Source organism: Anabrus simplex, chromosome 2 (assembly GCF_040414725.1).
Source record: "Anabrus simplex isolate iqAnaSimp1 chromosome 2, ASM4041472v1, whole genome shotgun sequence".
Lineage (NCBI taxonomy): Eukaryota > Metazoa > Arthropoda > Insecta > Orthoptera > Tettigoniidae > Anabrus > Anabrus simplex.
Genome location: NC_090266.1, coordinates 181,874,032 through 181,893,923, shown reverse-complemented (window position 1 = coordinate 181,893,923; position 19,892 = coordinate 181,874,032). Strand labels below are relative to the sequence as shown.

The 19,892-nt window shown below is 40.7% G+C and overlaps 1 protein-coding gene across 2 annotated transcripts in view; it reads right to left on the bottom strand.

Annotated features, from left to right (window-relative positions):
* The window catches only part of pug (pug C-1-tetrahydrofolate synthase, cytoplasmic), a 629,281-nt gene that overhangs the window by 409,885 nt on the left and 199,504 nt on the right, over positions 1 to 19,892 (bottom strand). For both annotated transcript variants that reach the window (XM_067140458.2, XM_067140459.2), the window contains exon 6: positions 5,171 to 5,312. In XM_067140458.2, the coding sequence (XP_066996559.2) occupies positions 5,171 to 5,312 (142 nt within the window). The remainder of the gene's footprint in view (positions 1 to 5,170; positions 5,313 to 19,892) is intronic.

Genomic DNA, 19,892 nt, shown 5'->3' with positions numbered 1-19,892 from the left:
TTTCCCGTAACTAACCTAAAAACTCCACTACAATATCCTAGCACACTAACTGAAGTATACTTAAGACTTCTATTTTTTAATTTCAGGTGAACTGTGAGCAGAAATCCATTCTTGAGCAGCATAAATCTGCAGTTGCACTCATTGGTAGTGTAGCTTCTAGGAGAAACCAGTCCAGCAGCTACAGTAAGTAAACTCTTATTTCTTCCACAGTTGGAAATCCTGAAGATCATTCTAACATTTGCATATGCCATGAGTTGGAATGCAAATGTCCCATGGAACGTGCTAACCAACCTGGGCATGAAATCATTTTTAGAAGACGTCAATTGCCACATCCACACAGCAAAAGATAAAAAGACCTATTTTAATACGAGGACGGTTTGAAAAGTTCTCGGAATCACCGATAGATGTCAGTGCTAGAGCAACAAGGTTCCCGCACAATAATCACACATCCTTTGTGAGTGAACACATGGCGCGTCAGTGCTCTAGCTGCAGGAGTGTGCTAGTGACAACTATTTGTTGTTGTTCCCGCATAGTGATTTGTGACAATGGAAAAAACTGAGATTCGAGCAGTGATTACATACTTTGTAAAGAAAGGTATGAAAGCAAATGAAATTCATGCCGACTTTCAGAACACACTGGGGGACTCTGCTCCTTCATTTTCAACTGTTGCCAAGTGGACCAGCGAGTTTAAATTTGGTCGGGAGAGCTTGGATGATGATCCGTGTACTGGACGGCCAAAAAGTGTTACGACCCCAGAATTTATTGCAAAAGTGCATAGAATGGTCATGGAAGATCGTCGACTGAAAGTGCGGGAGATTGCTGAAGCTGTAGGGATGACTTCTGAATGGGTATATTATATTTTAACCGAAGAATTGGGTATGAAAAAATTATCCGCAAGATGGGTGCCGCAGCTCTTGACATTGGACAATAAACGCGCCAGATTGAAAATGTCCGAACAAAGTCTGGCCCGTTTTCAGTGCAACCAACAAAATTTTTTGCACCGGTTTGTGACTACAGATGAAACTTGGGTCCACCACTATACCCCAGAGACAAAACAGCAGTCAAAGCAGTGGAAACGTGCTGATTCACCACCACCAAAGAAAGCAAAGGCAGTGCGTTCGGCCGGAAATGTCATGGCCTCAGTTTTCTGGGATGCAAAAGGCATTCTGCTGATAGATTATCTTCCTACTGGCCAAACAATTACGGGGCAATACTATGCAAACCTCCTAGACCAACTACAGGAAAAGATACGCGAAACATGGCCTGGTTTGGCAAGGAAAAAGGTCATCTTTCATCAGGACAACGCTCCGCCGCACACAAGTGTTATTGCCATGGCAAAACTTCATGAACTGGGGTACGAATTGTTGCCATATCCACCTTATTCACCTGATTTGGCATCATCAGACTTTCATCTATTCCCCAAGCTGAAAATTTTCCTCGGTGGACGGAGATTTTCTACAAGGGAAGAACTGACAGCCGAATTGGAGAGGTATTTTGCAGGCCTGGAGGAATATCATTTTCGAGATGGGATCAAGGCATTGAAACATCGCTGGACCAAATGCATTAGTCTACAGGGAGACTATGTTAAAAATAAGAGCAGTCCCACCGAGGTAAGATAATTCTAGTACATTCCGAGAACTTTTCAAACCACCTACGTACTACTACCACCACTATTACTACTACCTGGCCTTTTCTCTGATACCTGAGGTTGCCACTTTGCATGGATTTAGCCCAGTTTTATGGCCGAATGCCTCTCCTGATGCCAACTCCATGTGGAGGGATGTACAGTATTCAATCTTGCACATTTTAATGGTGTTGTGTGTAGATAAAGATATGTAGTGATACACAAAAACACACTGTCTCTGCCACGAAAACTAACTATACACAATTAAAATCCTCAACCCAGCCATCAATCAAACCTAGAAAAGTATACTTTAATATGCATTTATAACCTCGAGTAGATTATTAGCCATTGTAGTGATTTATTGCCCTTGGACAATTCATTAGCATTTGTTGAGTTCTGAAAAAAGAAAGCATAAATGAAGACAAAATATCGCCAGTCCTGCAATTACAGTGCACTCCCTATAATTCGTGTGCGGATAATTTGCTTTACGGTTAATTCGAGGGTCTTGGAGAGTTATTTTTTAGAGTGTTAATTCTTTATACTCGCTAATCATCTCGCTGAGTAAAATTATCTCTGCCTAGCTTAAAAGAATTTTAATGCGATGCGTGGAGACAAAATCACTGATATTTGAGGAGACTATACTTCGTTTCTCTACGATGTAGCAGTAGGCCTATATGCATACGCTGCCAGCATGCTGCAAACTTGGAAACATTCGAGCATGCTGCTGCGCATGGCACAGCACAGATTACTGTAATCTTGGAAGCAGAGACAATGAAAGAGGAATGCACTCAGAATTTACCCTCCCTTTCCCCACAGCCCAAGGTCGCTGAACTGTAAGCCAAGTGAAGGGTAGGTGCGCCGGCAGCGAGTGTATTGTAGGCCACTGTACAGTACTTGAGAAGTGTAAATGGAGTGCAGAAGTCTTTTCGAAGTTTCGAATAAGTCAGTAGTAAGAGTTTTCAATGTGAGTGGTCGAAAAATGAAATATAAAAGGTTAACCATCAGTGAAAAACTGAAAATTATAGAAAGACTGGAGAAATGCAAAGCGTCATCAAAGTTAGCCTGAGAGTTTGGTGTGGGTGAAACAACAGTGAGAGACATGAAGAAGCAAAAGGAAACTAAACCCTCCTCAAATTTTCTGCTAATTGTGATCGTTCATCATCCCGGAAATCAATGAGAACATCAGACTATGCAAATGTAGACTAAGCCATGATATGGTGGTTTAATCAAAAACGAGCGGAAGGTATTCCTGTGTCCGGCCCAATGTGTGCTGAGAAAGCAAAACATTTTCACGATGCTCTTGGCTTAGAAGGCAATTTTAAAGCACCTTCTGGCTGGCTTACGCGGTTTAAGAAACGCTACGGAATACGAGAAATTGCTATTCACGGAGAGCATCTCAGCACAGACACGGGTGCTGCTGAAAAGTTTGCACAGGAATTTTAATCATTCATTGAAAAAGAACAGCTTGACCTTAGACAACTTTACAATGCAGACGAAACAGGGTTGTATTGGAAATGTTTACCATCCCGAACATTAGTGATGCAACAAGAACAGCAAGCCCCAGGCCGCAAAACATCCAAGGAAAGAATAACCATTATGGCGTGTGCTAACGCAAGTGGTGACCATAAATTAAAATTATTAGCAATAGGGAATTCCAGAAAACCCCGTTGTTTTAAACGAGAGAATGCCTTATTAAGCAGTCGCTGCCAATCAAAGCAGTGCTCTTGATTGACAATGCGCCTTCTCAACCACACGAAAGTGAACTTAAAGAAGGTGATATTTACGTGAAATACTTTTCCCCTAATGTAACTCCTATTCTCCAACCTATGGACCAATGTGTTATTGCTCTTTAAAGAACTACAGGTCATCTCTGTTATAGCAATTGGTTGAGGAAGGCATCGATATTCCAACATTTTGGAAGGACTTTAGTTTGTTGGATGCTCTTCATGCAGTCAATAAGTCATGGGTCAAAATTACCGCTACTGCCGCTCGCACGATCATGAAAATCTGTTCTAGGTGATGAGCAAGCATTTGCCGGCTTCAGTGACGATATTTCGAACGGGCAACATAGTCTCGCTACGATGATAACATTACTGAAAAACCTGGATAAATACCAAGATGCAGAAGATAGTGACTTTTTTTTTTTTTTTTGGCTAGTTGCTTTACGTCGCACCGACACAGATAGGTCTTATGGCGATGACGGAACAGGAAAGGCCTAAGAGTGGGAAGGAAGCGGCCATGGCCTTAATTAAGGTACAGCCCCAGCATTTACCTGGTGTGAAAATGGGAAACCACGGAAAACTATCTTCATGGCTGCCGACAGTGGGATTCAAACCCACTATCTTCCGGATACGAGATCACAGCTATACGCTCCTAACCGCACGGCCAACTCGCCTGGTAAAGTTTTTTTTTTTTGCAAGGGGCTTTACGTCGCACCGATACAGATAGGTCTTATGGCGACGATGGGATAGGAAAGGCCTAGGAGTTGGAAGGAAGCGGCCGTGGCCTTAATTAAGGTACAGCCCCAGCATTTGCCTGGTGTGAAAATGGAAAACCACGGAAAACCATCTTCAGGGCTGCCGATAGTGGGTAAAGTGACATTACTGAGTGGTTATACGTCGATAAGGACGATTATGGTTTCAGACATGAAAGTGAGGAGGATATTGTACGGAATTTGATGGTTGGTGAGGAAGATGGACGTTCAAATGATATCGAGTGCAGGAGGGATGCAACGGAAACTCCGAAAGTTTCCCACAGTCAAGCTAGTGTTTCTATAGACACACTTATCTCTTACATAGAAAATAGAGATGAATTTTCATTTTCAGATATTGTTTTCTTGAGAAATGTACGATCCAAAATTAGAAAAAATGAACAATCGTCTAAGAAACAAAAAGTGATGACTGATTTTTTTCATTAGACACGAATGTTGGCATAATCCACATGGCATTTTGTAATTTTTCTCTAGGGTGTCTTACAATACAATGTGAAGTGTTATAATTATTTTCTGCTTGTTCATAAAATACATTTAATTATTTTAACCTATTGTTTTGTTTTTACCAGGCTTAAAAATGACTGCGGATCATTCTCAGAAGCGCGTGCATTAATTACCGTGAATTATCGGGAGTGCACTGTACTGCATGTCCAACATGTCTACATAAACCAAATGTCATAATGTCCTAATTCCCCAAAGGCCATTCACATCTTAGTGATAGTGAATGTCAAATTCAGAGTTTAAGATTAACTTCAGTATTTGAACAGTTCAGAAATTTTTAATAGCTTTCATGTTGGCATTTCTGCCAATATAATTTATGGACCTCAATATAAATTCTGTCCATGTTCACACATACCAGATCAATAACGGTCTAGTTAAAGAAGTTGTACATTAATTATTGGATTATCTGTGCATTCAATAATTCCCACACCTTTCGCTGATTTTCCCTCCATCAAAATTTGCAACATCTTAACTACAAAATTTAGAATTTTCAAATCAACAACTTGTAATGATCCCTAACATTCTGCAAACCCATACAAATATTTAGCTGTTACCTGCTGTTTAAGATTTCTAGTTTTTGAGTGGCATACTGTCACAGTAGCATGCATCCATTTCAACAGTTCAGAACATGGAGTACCAACAATCTTGCTTCTTCCTAACACTACTGCATCACTTCCAGCAACCTCAATCCCACTTCTGCAATGGAAATCAGAAGGAAATTATTTCATTAGTTTTAGTTTCAAAACACAACAATATGAATGCAGATACATGAAGTGAAATTACCATTCTCTACCATTATAAAAACAGAAACAGAAATATTCAAGATCATAAAATTATGAATAATTGAATGAGGGAATCTATATTTACTACCACCTTCTTTCAGCTCATTTTCATTTCCTTAATTTCCTTTTAAATATGTCTCAGGTGTAGAATGTATTGGAAGTGAAAAGTGTTTATTGAAGACTTTAATGTTTTATCTGAATTCCATGTAACGACCTAACCTGTACAGTGTAATATCTTGGTAACATATGGTATTTGTAAGTAGTAGATATCAGTTCTATATTTACTGGAAGTATCCAGAAAGTTGTTACATGAATTTTTGAACAGGGTGTGTTGCCTTTTGTTGGTTATGTATTCTAGAAAGTATTTTCTGACTGTTCTGGAAATGGAAGATTCGCGATCATATGTATTCGAGAAAGTATTTTAACATCGCGACTGAAGTAAGAATTGTGATTTGTGAATCTGGGTGTCGATAGGCAGGCTCATGCGTTCTGATTGGCTACTCCAAGGCCAGGGTTTACCTTTAAAGAGAGCGAGGCAGCATTTTGTGGTCTTGGTCAGTCTGTGGTCTGTCTATCCTCCATAACTTGACTGTCAGAAGTTTTGACGTCGTCAGCAACGCCTCGCTACCGGGATGGGCCACTTTGGGGTAAGCACTTTTGATTTCCGTTCCAGCTTAAATTTCCTGTAATGTTCGCTTGCTTTTTCATATAGGAGTCTGCCCTAACCTCACCTAGATTCGCCACTTAATTATTTATGATGCCTTAGCTTTTCAGCTGGGCTTGCCTGTTTGTTTTCGAGGCATTCCCCGTTCCTTGTTTCGCTATATGTAAATTGTAGTTTTATATATTTATCTTGGGGTTTTGCCTCTGGTAGTTCCATGTCACTTGATGTATGCCAGAGTTTTTGAAAAGTACGTTTAACTTCACTGTAAATTGTAATAGTGTATTACATTTCTTCTTACCTACTAAATTACATTGTACAACTGGATTTGTAACTAGATGTATAGTTTGTTTGAATTTTTGAACTTATAGGAAGCTATTGTCAAGGAACGTGTATTAATGATTGGTGTGTCTCAGCAGAACATGTAGGTTGTATTTTACTATTGTTATGTGTCGGTACCTTCCGCATGGCGGAATTTGTTCGGAATTCATTTGTAAAGTCCTTTTGTAAATAATATTTTTGAAAATTAAGGATCACGGTTGATTATTTTGGAAACTGACACCTAAGCCATCTCCATGCCCTTGGTAAGTTCCCAGCTCCTTCCCACCTTCCTAGTTTATTTGTCATCTAGTTGGCCCTACTGATATTTACTAATGTTGTTATCGGCAGAGCTCCGCGTAGTTTCAGCCAATGTTTCACTAAGTGTGTAGTGGTTTTTAATACTGTGTAGTTGGACTTACCTTCCTCCCTTTACTGTGTTTAGTGTTTTGTTTAGTGTAGCCGCTGTAGTGACGGTTACAAAATACGACAGAAGCATGATAATGGAGCAAAAATCAAGAAGCACTTTTCCTTAAGGCTTCAGGCCTTGACAATAACAGGCGAAGTTGAACCAAGTGACTTACAGAATTGCATTCCATTAACTGAGTGGAAAAGGAGTTTTACTGAAAACTGGTCTCCTTCATGGTGCAGACCTTGAAGTCATGCTTCTGTATGCTTTTCACTCGAATGGCCAAGTAAGTGGTGTTGAAATTCAAGTGCAGTAAACATTCTACAGTATTTAACAGACCTAGATTCTACAGACTTTGGATTTAATGGACAAATTTTCATGCTTTTTCCTTTCTTTCTTTCTTTCTTTCTTTCTTTCTTTCTTTCTTTTTTAAACTCTCAAATGAAGCCCTAAGTATATGTTTCACATTCTATACAATATTCACTGCTACAAACTGGCTGCCATTTAGTTAGTAATATAATGAGGTGGTCGATAGATTGTGCTAGCAGCAGATAAGAGGGTATACCTAGAGCAGGGCCATCCAAACAGCACTCCCTGAGCGCTAGTGCTCTGGCCGCGCTCCAAGCCAGTGCTCCGACTGATTTGGGGGAAGGTAGTTTCGGTAGTGGTGGGAGGACCTTGGCTGGCTGAGCGAGCTGCCGATCCATCAGTCGCTAGTCTAGTCCAATGCGCTTTGTTGACCGAGTGTAACTAAATCAGTTTTGCAGCTGTCATAAAATGGCGTATGACTTAGTGCCGGGAGTGTCCGAGGACAAGTTTGGCTTGCCAGATGCAGGTCTTTTGATCTGACGCCCGTAAGCGACTTGCATGTCGTGATGAGGATGAAATGATGATGAACACGACACATAAACCCAGCCCCCCTGCCAGCAAAATTAAACAATTATGGTTAAAATTCCAGACCCTGCCGGGAATCGAACTCGGGACCCCTGTGATCAAAGGCAGCACGCTAACCATTTAGCCATGGAGCTGGACGCAGCTGTCATTACTGAACATCATACCAAAAAAGTAGTGGTGAAGCAGCAGCCTTTAAAGCAGAATGGGAAATTTCATTTTTCTGTACAGCTTATAAAGGGCATGCCAAAAGTTTAGTGTGCCACCGAGATTGTGTGTGTTTAAAATAAACACAATTTGGAACCACACTACAGTGCCGACCACAGGGATGATTATGGTGATTTTTCTTTTTTTTTTTTTTTTTCACTAGGGGCTTTACGTCGCACCGACACAGATAGGTCTTATGGCAACGATGGGATAGGAAAGACCTAGGAGTTGGAAGGAAACGGCCGTGGCCTTAATTAAGGTACAGCCCCAGCATTTGCCTGGTGTGAAAATGGGAAACCATGGAAAACCATTTTCAGGGCTGCCGATAGTGGGATTCGAACCTACTATCTCCCGGATGCAAGCTCACAGCCGCGCGCCTCTACTCGCACGGCCAACTCGCCCGGTGATTATGGTGATTTGACAGACACCAGTCGCCAATCGAAGTTGGAAGAACTGAAAGAAAATTTCAAGCAGCACTATTCCATAAGTATTAATATTTTAATTTTAAAATGATTGGTTACAAACGGGAATGAAGAAATATTTGAATTATCTGAAGAACATTAAAATTGTGACTTGCCGGGTTTGTTTTTTTTTTTTTTTGACAGGAGATTGAGGAGAGAGAGTTTGGTGGACCCGTTTTTACGAGCAAGCTACAAATGTTTTCTTCCGAATTTCCAAAACAGGGGAACCCTTCATGGAAGGAAATTTAATCAAGGAGTGCCTAATGAACGCGGCGGCATGTATTTGTCCTGTGGAGTTACAGTAATTGAGAAATTTGAAAAAATCTCTCTTTCTCTTCAAACTGTGGCTCACAGAATAGACAATATGGCCGTTGACATGGAACAGCAATTAATGGAAAAGACAGCAAATTTTGTATCATTTTCCATCGCCCTCGACAAATCAACCGACACTGCAGACACATCTCAGCTCGTTATTTTCATTTGAGGGGTGGATAACGATCTTCGGGTCACCGAAGATTTCCTAGACTAGGTAGCTCTCAAAGACACCACTACCGGTTTCAAAATTTTCCAAGCTGTGGAGGGTGTTTTTGAGTCAATGGGATTAAAATGGGAGCGGTTGATGAGTGTAAAGACGGATGGAGCTCCTGCTTTACGTGGTCTACGCACAGGGTTCCTCAGCTATGTAAAATTAATAAATGGCTGAGAGCGGTAGTACCCTAATGGCGGCGATCCATTGCTTGATACACCAGAAGGCAATCTGTGCAAAAGTCGCCAACCTTAAAGACGTAATAGGAACAGTTATGCAAATGGTAAATTTTCTTCGCTACCATGGACTCATGCACCATCAATTCAAAGAGTTCTTGGATGAAATCGAAGCGGAGTATCCGGATATCCCATACCATGCAGAAGTAAGATGGCTGAGCAAAGCGAAGATGCTTCATCCTGTTTTTTGCTTGCGGAACGCAACAGATACCTTTTGTGACATGAAAGGGCGGCCCGAAGTTCTTTTGCGTGATCCTGAGTGGGTGGCAGGCTTGGCATTTTTAAGAGACATTACTGCCCATCTGAATACTTTGAACACTTCGCTTCAGGGCAAAAAGCACAATATCTGCGATTTGGTGGAAAGAATTCAAGTGTTCAAAATAAAACTGATTTTGTGGGAAAACCAGATGTGTACAAGGAACACAGGACATATTCTATAGCTTGAAACAGTGAAAGAAGGTATCGACTTTGATGAGTACTTGCAGGTAATCCGCCAATTACAAGAAGAGTTTGAAAAGAGATTTTCAGAATTATCAGAACTCCAAGTGGTGTTAGATGTATTTGTTCGATCATTTTCTCTTAGAGCAGACAGTGCTCCACAATTAAGAGGTAATTGAACTGCAGTGCAATGTTCGTCTTAAAGACCGCTTTCTAATGTCACGAAGTTCAGAAGAATTTTAAACAACGGCTTTCCCCAAGAAGAATACCCACTTTTGTATCAACGTTCATGTAAAGTTCTGTCAATGTTCGCTAAATGTAAATGTGAGTGTTTCTTTTCGGCTCTTAAACTTACCAAAAGTATAACCCAGCCAGCGAATTGTTGCCGGTGACGGAAATCGGAACTAATGCGCTCCGCCCAGCCACACGACTGCAACAGAAGTGCAGTTGTCGCCAGCGAAACCTCATCGTATGTCGGTGAGTGAATGATTCGTGCTGGGTCGTGCATTGTGCGTTGTAGATTACTGAACCCGTGTACATAAGTGAAAACAGTTAATAGACTATATTGTTCATTGAACAGTGGAGTAGATATACTGTACTATAACATATAGTACATAGTATGAATAATAATAATAATAATAATAATAATAATAATGGAAACGCCAAAAGAGATAAAGGGGGGAAAATGGACTCATTCCGCGGAGAAGAAAATGATGTACAATGTCGTGCAGTTTTGTAAGCAAGAGAAAAAAAGAGAAAGTAATTATACCTCTTCAAAAAGCAATTTCAAGGGCGGCACATATGGTTGGTAAGTCAAAAAAAAAAAACGTAAGAAATATTTCGAAAGACACTGAAAAGGAGGAGCAAACCGGCGAAAAGGTTACAACACCACGAGAAAAACGGTCTGAAAGAAAAGTGATTTCTATAGATGACTTTGATAAATGTCATATTCATAAAAAATTCCTAGAGTAGTATGAACAAAAGAGAGAAATTCCAACACTGCGAAAACTGCTTGTATTTTCGAAACATGAAATACAGTTTAAGGGAGGAAAGGAAAATTTCCTAAAAATTGTAAAAGAAATTGGGTTTTATTTCCGGAAGTGTAAAAATAAACAAACTATCCTCGCGGAAAGGTCAGACATTGTTGCTAGACGCGCGGACTACTTACGAGCTATAAGAAATAACGCAAAGGGTCCAAATAAACCAGTAGTGTACACGGATGAAACGTGGGTTCATACACACTACACTGTAAAAAAAATGTTGGCAACATGAAGACGTCGCAGGGGTTATGACGAATCAGAGTCCAGGACAACAAGCTGTTGTTGTCCATGTGGGAGGGAAAATGGGTTTCATAGAGGGAGCAGATTTAATTTATGACTCGAAATCCAAATCACAAGATTACCATGCTGAAATGAATAGCTGCCATTATCAGAAATGGGTAGAAGATAAAACTTAATCAAAATATTCCACCCGAGAGCATAGTTGTTATCGATAACGCGCCCTCTCATACTGTGCAAGTCAATAAAGGCCCCCCTAATGCATCTCGTAAAGCTGAAATGGTAGACTGGCTTACTCAGCATAACATACATTGTGATCCCACTTGGAGACGAGATGAACTTTTGAAACTTATAACACGTAATAATTCAAAACCGGCATATAGAGTGGATACAATGTTAGAACAAAAGGGGTTTACTGTCTTAAGGCTCCCTCCATACCAATGTGACCTTAATCCGATTGAACATATTTGGAATTTGTTAAAACAAAAGATTGCTGTTAAAAATGTCTCTGCTATTAGCTTAAAAACCCTAAAGGAACTGACCAACACTTCTTTACGTGAAATCACTCAAGAGGACTGGACAAAAGCTTGCGAAAAAGTACGAACAATTGAGGAAAGTTATTGGTACAGGGATGGGTTAATGGAGGAAGCCATAGAAAATATCATCATAAATGTTGGCCTTGACAGTGACGATAGTGATGATGAAAATCCAAATGAAAATGAGTGTCGTGACAACACTGAACAAAGTGATATGATACTGATACTGCAAGTGAACCTGGTACGGACAATAGTGAGACCAACACAGCTGATGAAGAACCTGGTATCTATTCTTTGTGTGCAGGACCTTCATCGTCTAGTACGATGTAACTTCAAGCAGGTTAGTGGTACTGTTCTCATTGTATGACTGTACATGCGTTCTCCCTCTTGCCACTCCCCTGTCTGCCGCAGTCATACCGAGGCGAGCTGACGTAATGTATACACAACAGCCCTGCTCCATGTCTAGCAGTAACAATTCCCTGGTGGAGTAGTAAAATCCTGCAACGATGAGCGATAGAAACTTTTGCAATTGTTTAAGAATAGCTGTGTCCAGAAATATTGTACCAAATTTGGAGAAGATTGTTTGCTCCAAAACTAAAAACTCGTAAAAACGACTTAGCAAAATCATTCAAGGTCTGTACTATCTGCTCATATTTGTAAACTTTTGTTGAATTTTCCTCTCAGATATGTCCTAATTTCAGATTTGAATAAATCACATTATTCTTTACTTAACACTTGATTTCGTATCCTGCATATCCCATTTCGATTTATATATGTGGTATATTTGTAGTGGCAAAACAGCCCTATCAATATGATGTCAACAAACCCACAAAAGCCGTCGGCTGCATGTCTGTACGTACGTATCTAGTCAGCGCGGTCCGAACATCGTCCGTCTGTTCCAGGTCTCCTCGCGGCCACACTGTAGTGGTGGTAGGGGAAGGAGCGCTAGTCTGACTGCCCAGTGCTCCCCAAGCACGGGTGCGCTCTCGGAGCGCAATGACTGGATGGCCCTGACTTAAGAGTATCATTCTCAATGCAATTTTACTTTATGAAAATAAATATCACACAAGATACGTTCACTTCTTCATTGTAAAACCACTTTATTGTCACTGATTCTATTCCTTACAACACACAATTCCCACTCAGTTCGCTTAACGACTATACAGTTCTACACAATTATAAACAACACTGTTAAGATTAAAAATCACACTGAAGCAATTTACAGTGGATTCTGACGAGTACAGATATCAACAAGTCCTCAAACAGATCATTCACTTCAGCATCAAAAGGCAAGACTAATTACTGGCCTCTCGGCTGTCAGCTTCAAATCTTTATCTTCAGAAAATGTTCTTGCAACTCTCTAAATGGAACACACTGGAACATACAAGGAACAATCGATCAACCGGGCAGTCGAATGGAGTACTCCTATGTAGATTGAACTCTAATATTCGTCTACAATACCACAACCCGTAATGAAAGAGTCTACATAATCCCTAAGCACAGACAATGATCAAAGTGAATGTTTCAGATAACAAATAACAGATCTAATTAAATCAAAGTGTATCATTTTGTAGCAGGCTTACAATGCAGATCAGACAGGTCTTTCCTTTTGCACTGTTCCTGAACATAACCTAGCTTAGAGACATGAAACCAGCAAGTCAGGTCATAAACTGAACAAGGAATGCATTTCTTAGTCTGTGCTAACGCTGGTGGTACCCAAAGCATATAGCCTATGGTGGCTAGAAAACCTCGTGCTTTGAAAAATATTATGAATCAGCTGCCAATCATTAATTCAATGCCAAGTTTACGAGTGACATTTTTCTTACTGGTTCTTCAGTCACACTGCACTGGAAGTCCAGTGACTCAAAGAAGAGGTTCTAAAAATTCCCTCTTAAGAAATAAAAGTTATTTTGCATCTTGACAATGTACCAGCCTAACCTAACACCAAAAATTTCATAGAAATGGAAAAAATAAAATGATTCTCCTCACTCCAAAAGAATAACACTTCAGTAATACAGCCAATGGACCAAGAAGACATTGCTGCCTGCAAGAGGCTTTACAAAAAAGAAGTTCTTTATATCAGAAAATGAAGATGATAATGAAGACACAAGACCAGTCAGGACACTGAAAAATTAACACTGATACTACATTAAAATTTCTGCTCAATGGAAGGAGGTGTGAAAACCACAACTTTAGCCAATTTGTGGAGAGAACTGTTGCAAGGCAAAAACCAGCAAACATTTTTACCGGTTTCAAGACATAGCAGTTGTAAAGAGGGAGAGGGATGAAGGTGTTTTTTTTTTTTTTTTTTTTTTTTTTTTTTGCTAGTTGCTTTACGTCGCACCGATACAGATAGGTCTTATGGCGACGATGGGACAGGGAAGGGCTAGGAGTGAGAAGGAAGTGGCCGTGGCCTTAATTAAGGTACAGCCCCAGCATTTGCCTGGTGTGAAAATGGGAAACCACGGAAAACCATCTTCAGGGCTGCCAACAGTGGGGTTCGAACCTACTATCTCCCGAATACTGGATACTGGCTGCACTTAAGCGACTGCAGCTATCAAACTCTGTGAGGGATGAAGTGAAAGTGATGTTGAAGAATGGCTAGCCAGTGATGATAGTGACCCAGGTTATCAAATTCTATAGTGTGTTCAGGCCTTATAATGCAGTAAAGCAGTAATAGGACAATTCATCTCTTTCTTTCTCCCACGTTTTGCGGATAGGGCTGTCCTTCTTTAATGTAGTGGGTTTGCCAAATGCCTGAATGTTATTGCTTAAAATGGGCAAATATTAAGTTATGTACAGAATTTCAAGCCATCTGATGCTGTTAACAAAAGTAATAGAAAAAAATGACAGTGAAAATATTAATATAATGGAAGGTTATGTTTGTAATTTTTTTCACTGCTGGTAAAGAAACATTTCATTTCATGTAGATATGTCTGATTTTAATTTATACAGTAACTTTCACCTGAATATTTTAGGCAGTTTACTATCAATCTCTGCCTGGAAATAAATGTTTCTGTATATGTAAATTGTAGATTTACAAAGTTTAAACATACTTAAAAGATGTACAATGGAATAAATTATAATACTCGCGAAATTTTCTGTTAAGTTGTTTAGCGCTTTCGTGGGATCAAGTTTATATAGCCACCCTACAATTACTAAGAGACATAAACGGACTATATTACACTACAATACGGGTAATATTTACAGTATTTACAGTCTTCACAGTGTTATGTCTTTTACAGCTGTTCATCATGATACACACGGAAGCAGGTGATGTTATATAACCTGCCTCGCCTTCGCATAATTTATATAATTCCATTCCAAAACACGATCGTTTTCTTGTTATGTAAACTTTCCACCCCAGCCAACCTTTCCATAGCAAGAGGTTCTCATCAATTGACATTTTGCCATCAGGGGTATAAGCTTCCGAAAATTTTGCTAACGGGTGGTCAAATACTGGATTCATCTCGTATATTTTTGGAGGAAGTTGTGCATTATTCACCTCATTGTCAAAGATATGTATAAAGCTGTGGAGGAAAATCTAATAATAATAATAATAATCATAATAATAATAATAATAATAATAATAATAATAATGTTATTGCCTTCACGTCCCAATAAATACTTTTACAGTTTTCGGAGACACTGAGGTGCCGGAATTTAGTCCCGCAGGAGTTCTTTTGCATGCCAGTAAATCTACTTACAAGAGGCCGACGTATTTGAGCACCTTCAACTACCACCAGTCTGAGCTAGAATCGAACCTACCAAGTTGGGGTCAGGAGGCCGGCCAGGCCACTCAATCTGGCGAGAAAAATTCTCTTCTGTGTCGTCAGCTCATAGAAAATAGGTGTAGTAAACAAGCGATTGCATGAAAAAGTGTCCTAATTGAGGTTTCTGTACAATCCCCTGCGGCAGCAGTATGGCCATAAGAAGCTTTATTTCGTCCTTATTTGTTCGGACACGGTCTTGATCTCCATTCCTTCCTTTTGTCTTACTAAACTGGGTTTTATGTGCGATTTCCTGCTCGGCATATTTGTCTGTTCAGCTATGTTCTGGCATATCTTGTCATAAAAAAGTAATTAAAATATTTCGCTCAGTTTTGTTTTCCCTAAAAACATTCTCTTTACATCACGATGGTAATTTTAATCAAAGCGGGAATTTCTTTGTCCATTTACAGTATAATTTGGCGAAGAACTTGCAATGGTTAGATTGTCATCAGTATTATCGTCACAACTGACACTGTCATGATCGCTACTTGAACTGGAATCGAACATGTGTTGTCTCTTTTGCGACTGCTGAACGTTCGCATCAGCTATGCCCAAACCCTGTATATTCAAGCCTGCAGTACTTATTCCAGGTAATTTCCTGTCACTTACGAATTCCTCTTCGGCAGAACTTACTTCACTAATATCACAATTCTCCCCACTAAATTCCAACATTTCGTTTATCATGACCCGTAAATCATCTTCCTCTAACAGTGGAGGCCGGTAATTCGTTATAGATATTTTAGCGGGAAGAAATGTAAGAAAAAGGATCGAATAGAATCCTGGTCTCAAAGTTTGGACGGAAATCATAAAATATGACTGTATTACGGTTGCGTACGATAAAAAATGTTGTGTAACTCGCGATAAACACACACTCCAGTCGTGAAGGAAGAACTCAAGACTGGGGATAATAAATCAGGTCACAGTTCTAAAATGTCATCAGAGAGGTCTGTTCAGTGTCATAATCTCTAGAAATTCTTTCTACAGCAATATTATTACATCCAAGGGACAATTAGGCTATGAGCTAAAGCTTCAGCGCGGAGCTATTAGGCCTTAGGTCGTTCTTGCCCGGACGTCAATTGCGTTCTTTATGTTGCAACTCATGGATGACACATTGGTGTTGGGAGAACATAGTTGAAAAAATTCAAATCAGAGGGCAGACTCATCCGGAATACGCTGATGAAAAGGAAATAAACCTCTGCAGGCAGGCAACTGAGAAACAAAATATAATTTGAATCGGCGGATATATCCGCGTTTCCCACCGAGCAAGTGACTTGTAGCCGCGTATCTCGCCGCATCGCCCACCGAACGAGTTAAAGAAGGACAGCACTATCTGCAGAGAGAGAGAGAGAGAGAGATTGTGTGTGTATGTGTGTGTGTGCGTGTGTGTGTGGGGGGGGGCAGAAGAAAATGGAATGGATCCTCAAATTAAGAAAGAAAGTTCCATTCCTAAACTAAAGGGGAAGGAACACAGTATTATAAAGATTGGCCTGGATTATTTTTTAGCGACACATAATGTAAGCAGCCAGTCAGTGAAACGGTTAAAGGTACAGGTTGTTCCAGAAGAACATTATGAGGAATGAACACAGTGTCCTTCTCAAACTCCCACCAAGAAAAAGAAAGAAAGAGGATGGCAGCAGAAAAATGAAAGGAAAACTAAATATGATATTGTGTAAGGTGGAATGCGTCGGGTGGTCACTCTTACTTGCAAACTTACCACAGACAATGAACATTATTTTGATTCTGGTAAATGGAAACTATTCTTTTCCACAATTATCCACAACTACACTGATTGAGCAAATATCATGGGATAGTGGAGCACTGATGCGCAGGTGTGTTGTCTGCACACCACACGCCCCCTGTGCCAGCGGGAGTTGTATAGGAGATCTTGTGAGCAGTGGCTATGCATGTGACAGGTGTAACATGGAACATCTTCGTGAGCTGACACCGTTCGAATGGGTATGGTGGTCAGTGCCTGACAGATGGGAAGTGCGATTTCTGAAGTGGTGCGGGAATTCGGCTTCACACGATCAACCGTGTCCAGGGTGAATCGTGAATGGTTGAATGCAGGTGTCACCGTCCACAACAGACGAACGACCGGCCGTCCAGCCACCCTCGATGACCGTGACCGGCGACATCTGAGACAGATTCTCAATAGTGACAGACGGGCAAACAAATCACGGCTCAATTCAACACAGGCCGTGCTAGACACGTTTCCCAGTGGACAATCCGTAGGAACATTGGTTCTATGGGGTATGGGAGCCGGCGCCGCACACGGATGCCACTGTTAACCCAACGTCATCGGGTACGACACGCATTTGTCGCCAGTCACCAGGGATGGACAATGGAACAATGGCGTAACGTGATATGGTCGGACGAATCGCGATTTCAACTGCACCGTGTATGGCGCAGACCACATGAAGTGATGGATCCCGCCTACCTCGAAGGTGTGGTCCAAGGCGCTGGTGTCTCTCTTATGGTCTGGGGTGCATTTTCCTGGTATGGAATGGGCCCCCTAGTTGTTCTGGAAGAGACTTTGAATGGTACGCGGTATGTTGAGCTGCTCGGAGACCCTCTCCACCTATTTTCGGCCTTCCAGCGCCCAGACGTTTCTGCGGTGTTTCAAAATGATAATGCGCCGCCACATCGCTCCCACGTCGCCCGGGAATGGTTCCAGAACAAGCAGCGGAGGTCCGACGACTGCCATGGCCACCCAGGAGCCCCGATATGAACCCTATCGAGGATATCTGGGATGTCCTGGAGCACAGGCTCCGTGCCATAGATCCTGCACCCACGAGCATACCAGCATTGGCGGCCGCTCTGCAAACGATTTGGTGTCAGCTGTGTCCAGAGGACTACCAGGGACTTGTTGACTCACTTCCACGGCGTCTCACTGCAGTTCACAAGGCCAGAGGAGGCCCCACACGCTATTAGGTGACTATCCTATGACATTTGCTAAGTCAGTGTATATTGCATTATTTAACGTAAAAATGAGTACATAATTTTTAAGTTAAGTCTTAACTCAATACGGAACACAACCATGAAGTTTATTACTTTAAAAAAATTGCATTATTTCTTAAATGATACAGGCTTCCATTACTTCAGATGGGTAACTCTTTTAGTGCAAGGTGAAAATTTAAAAGGTGAGGTCTAAAAAGTGCCAGGCTGTTTTAATGGAGAATGTAGGCTTTTAGAAAAAAAAAAAAGTAACTCCTCTGTTTTTAAAGATATGAAAGCTAAACTTAATAAGGGAGTGCAAAAGCATAGCCATCTAAATTTGAGATATTTCAGATCATTATGAAATTTATTCCTCATCTTATTAATTCATTAAAATAATTTATTCAGGAAAATAAAAGTTGGAAATTTTGATTATTCCTATTACCAGACGCTTACAAATGGAGTAAAAATGAACACTGTAGGGCATACATACGTAATACAAGAACCTTGAAATGCACTTTGTTTGTTCTAAAAATATCTACAGGGGTGTCAAAAATCGAAAATTCTAAAATCTAGCACATTGAGAAAATACACCAACAAAGGCAATCATACAAGTAAATACAATTAAATGATGACAGTGGAAATAAGCAGCCGTATAGCTAATGATTTGTGAGTCAAGTGGTGACCTCTTGGACTTTGTGGACAGCGATTCCAATCTTGGTGACAAATTAAGTAATACCAATATAAATGGTCCATTATTGGACACTATAAATTTTCCAGCTAACTCATTCCTGGTTGCCAGCGTTTCGCCCCCGTGTGCTAGGCTGGGCTCATCAGTTGGTACCTAGCACACCCACCAAGACGCTGGCTAGTGCATACCGTGGAGGCCACTGCGTAGGCTAATTGTAGCCACCGGCAGTGCACTTTGTCTCATTATCAAAAATTGATAACTGCTTGACGATCAATTATATAGATGTTGATTCCCATAGCAAATCTGAAATATTTGTTCCGAATGAGTAAATTTATAAAACCAATATTAATGGTCCATTACTGGACATTATACATTTTTCAGCTAACTCATTCCTGGTTCCCAGCGTTTCGTTTTGATAATGAGACAAAGTCTCTCATAGTGCATTGGCACTGCCGGTGGCTACAATCAGCCAACGCAGTGGCCTCCATGGTATGCACTAGCCAGCGTCTTGGTAGATGTGCTAGGTACCAACTGATGAGCCCAGCCTAGCACATGGGGGGCGAAACGCTGGCAACCAGGAATGAGTTAGCTGGAACATTTATAATGTCCAATAATGGACAATTTATATTGGTATTATAAATTTACTCATTCGGAACAAATATTTCAGATTCCCCGTGGGAATCAACATCTATATGACAAATTAAGTCCCGATTTTGCCTCAGACCAAGAATTACATGCGCGGAATGTGACTATACATAACCAAGCAAGTAACAGTGATGATGTTGATAGTAATAGTGACTGGGAAGAAAGGAATGGTGACCAGGACAATCCTGCACAGGCTCCACAACAGTTCCTGGACTAATTAGTTCTTTAATTTCCTCCTCTTTTTTTCCAGTGGTGCGTAAACAAGTCAAGGAATTTTAAATATTGTTCGAGATTATCAACTGAAAGAAAACAAAAGAATGTTGTCAGAACATGGTAGCTTGAACTCTCTTTAATAGTTGTGCCAAGATTAGGCACCATTTTAGGTCTAGAAGCCTATCAAAGAATGAAGAAACTAAGCGTCTCTCAGAGTGACACCAGCAAGTTTCGTTCATTTCTTGAGAATCACTCACAGCGACTCTGGCACTAGGAGATTA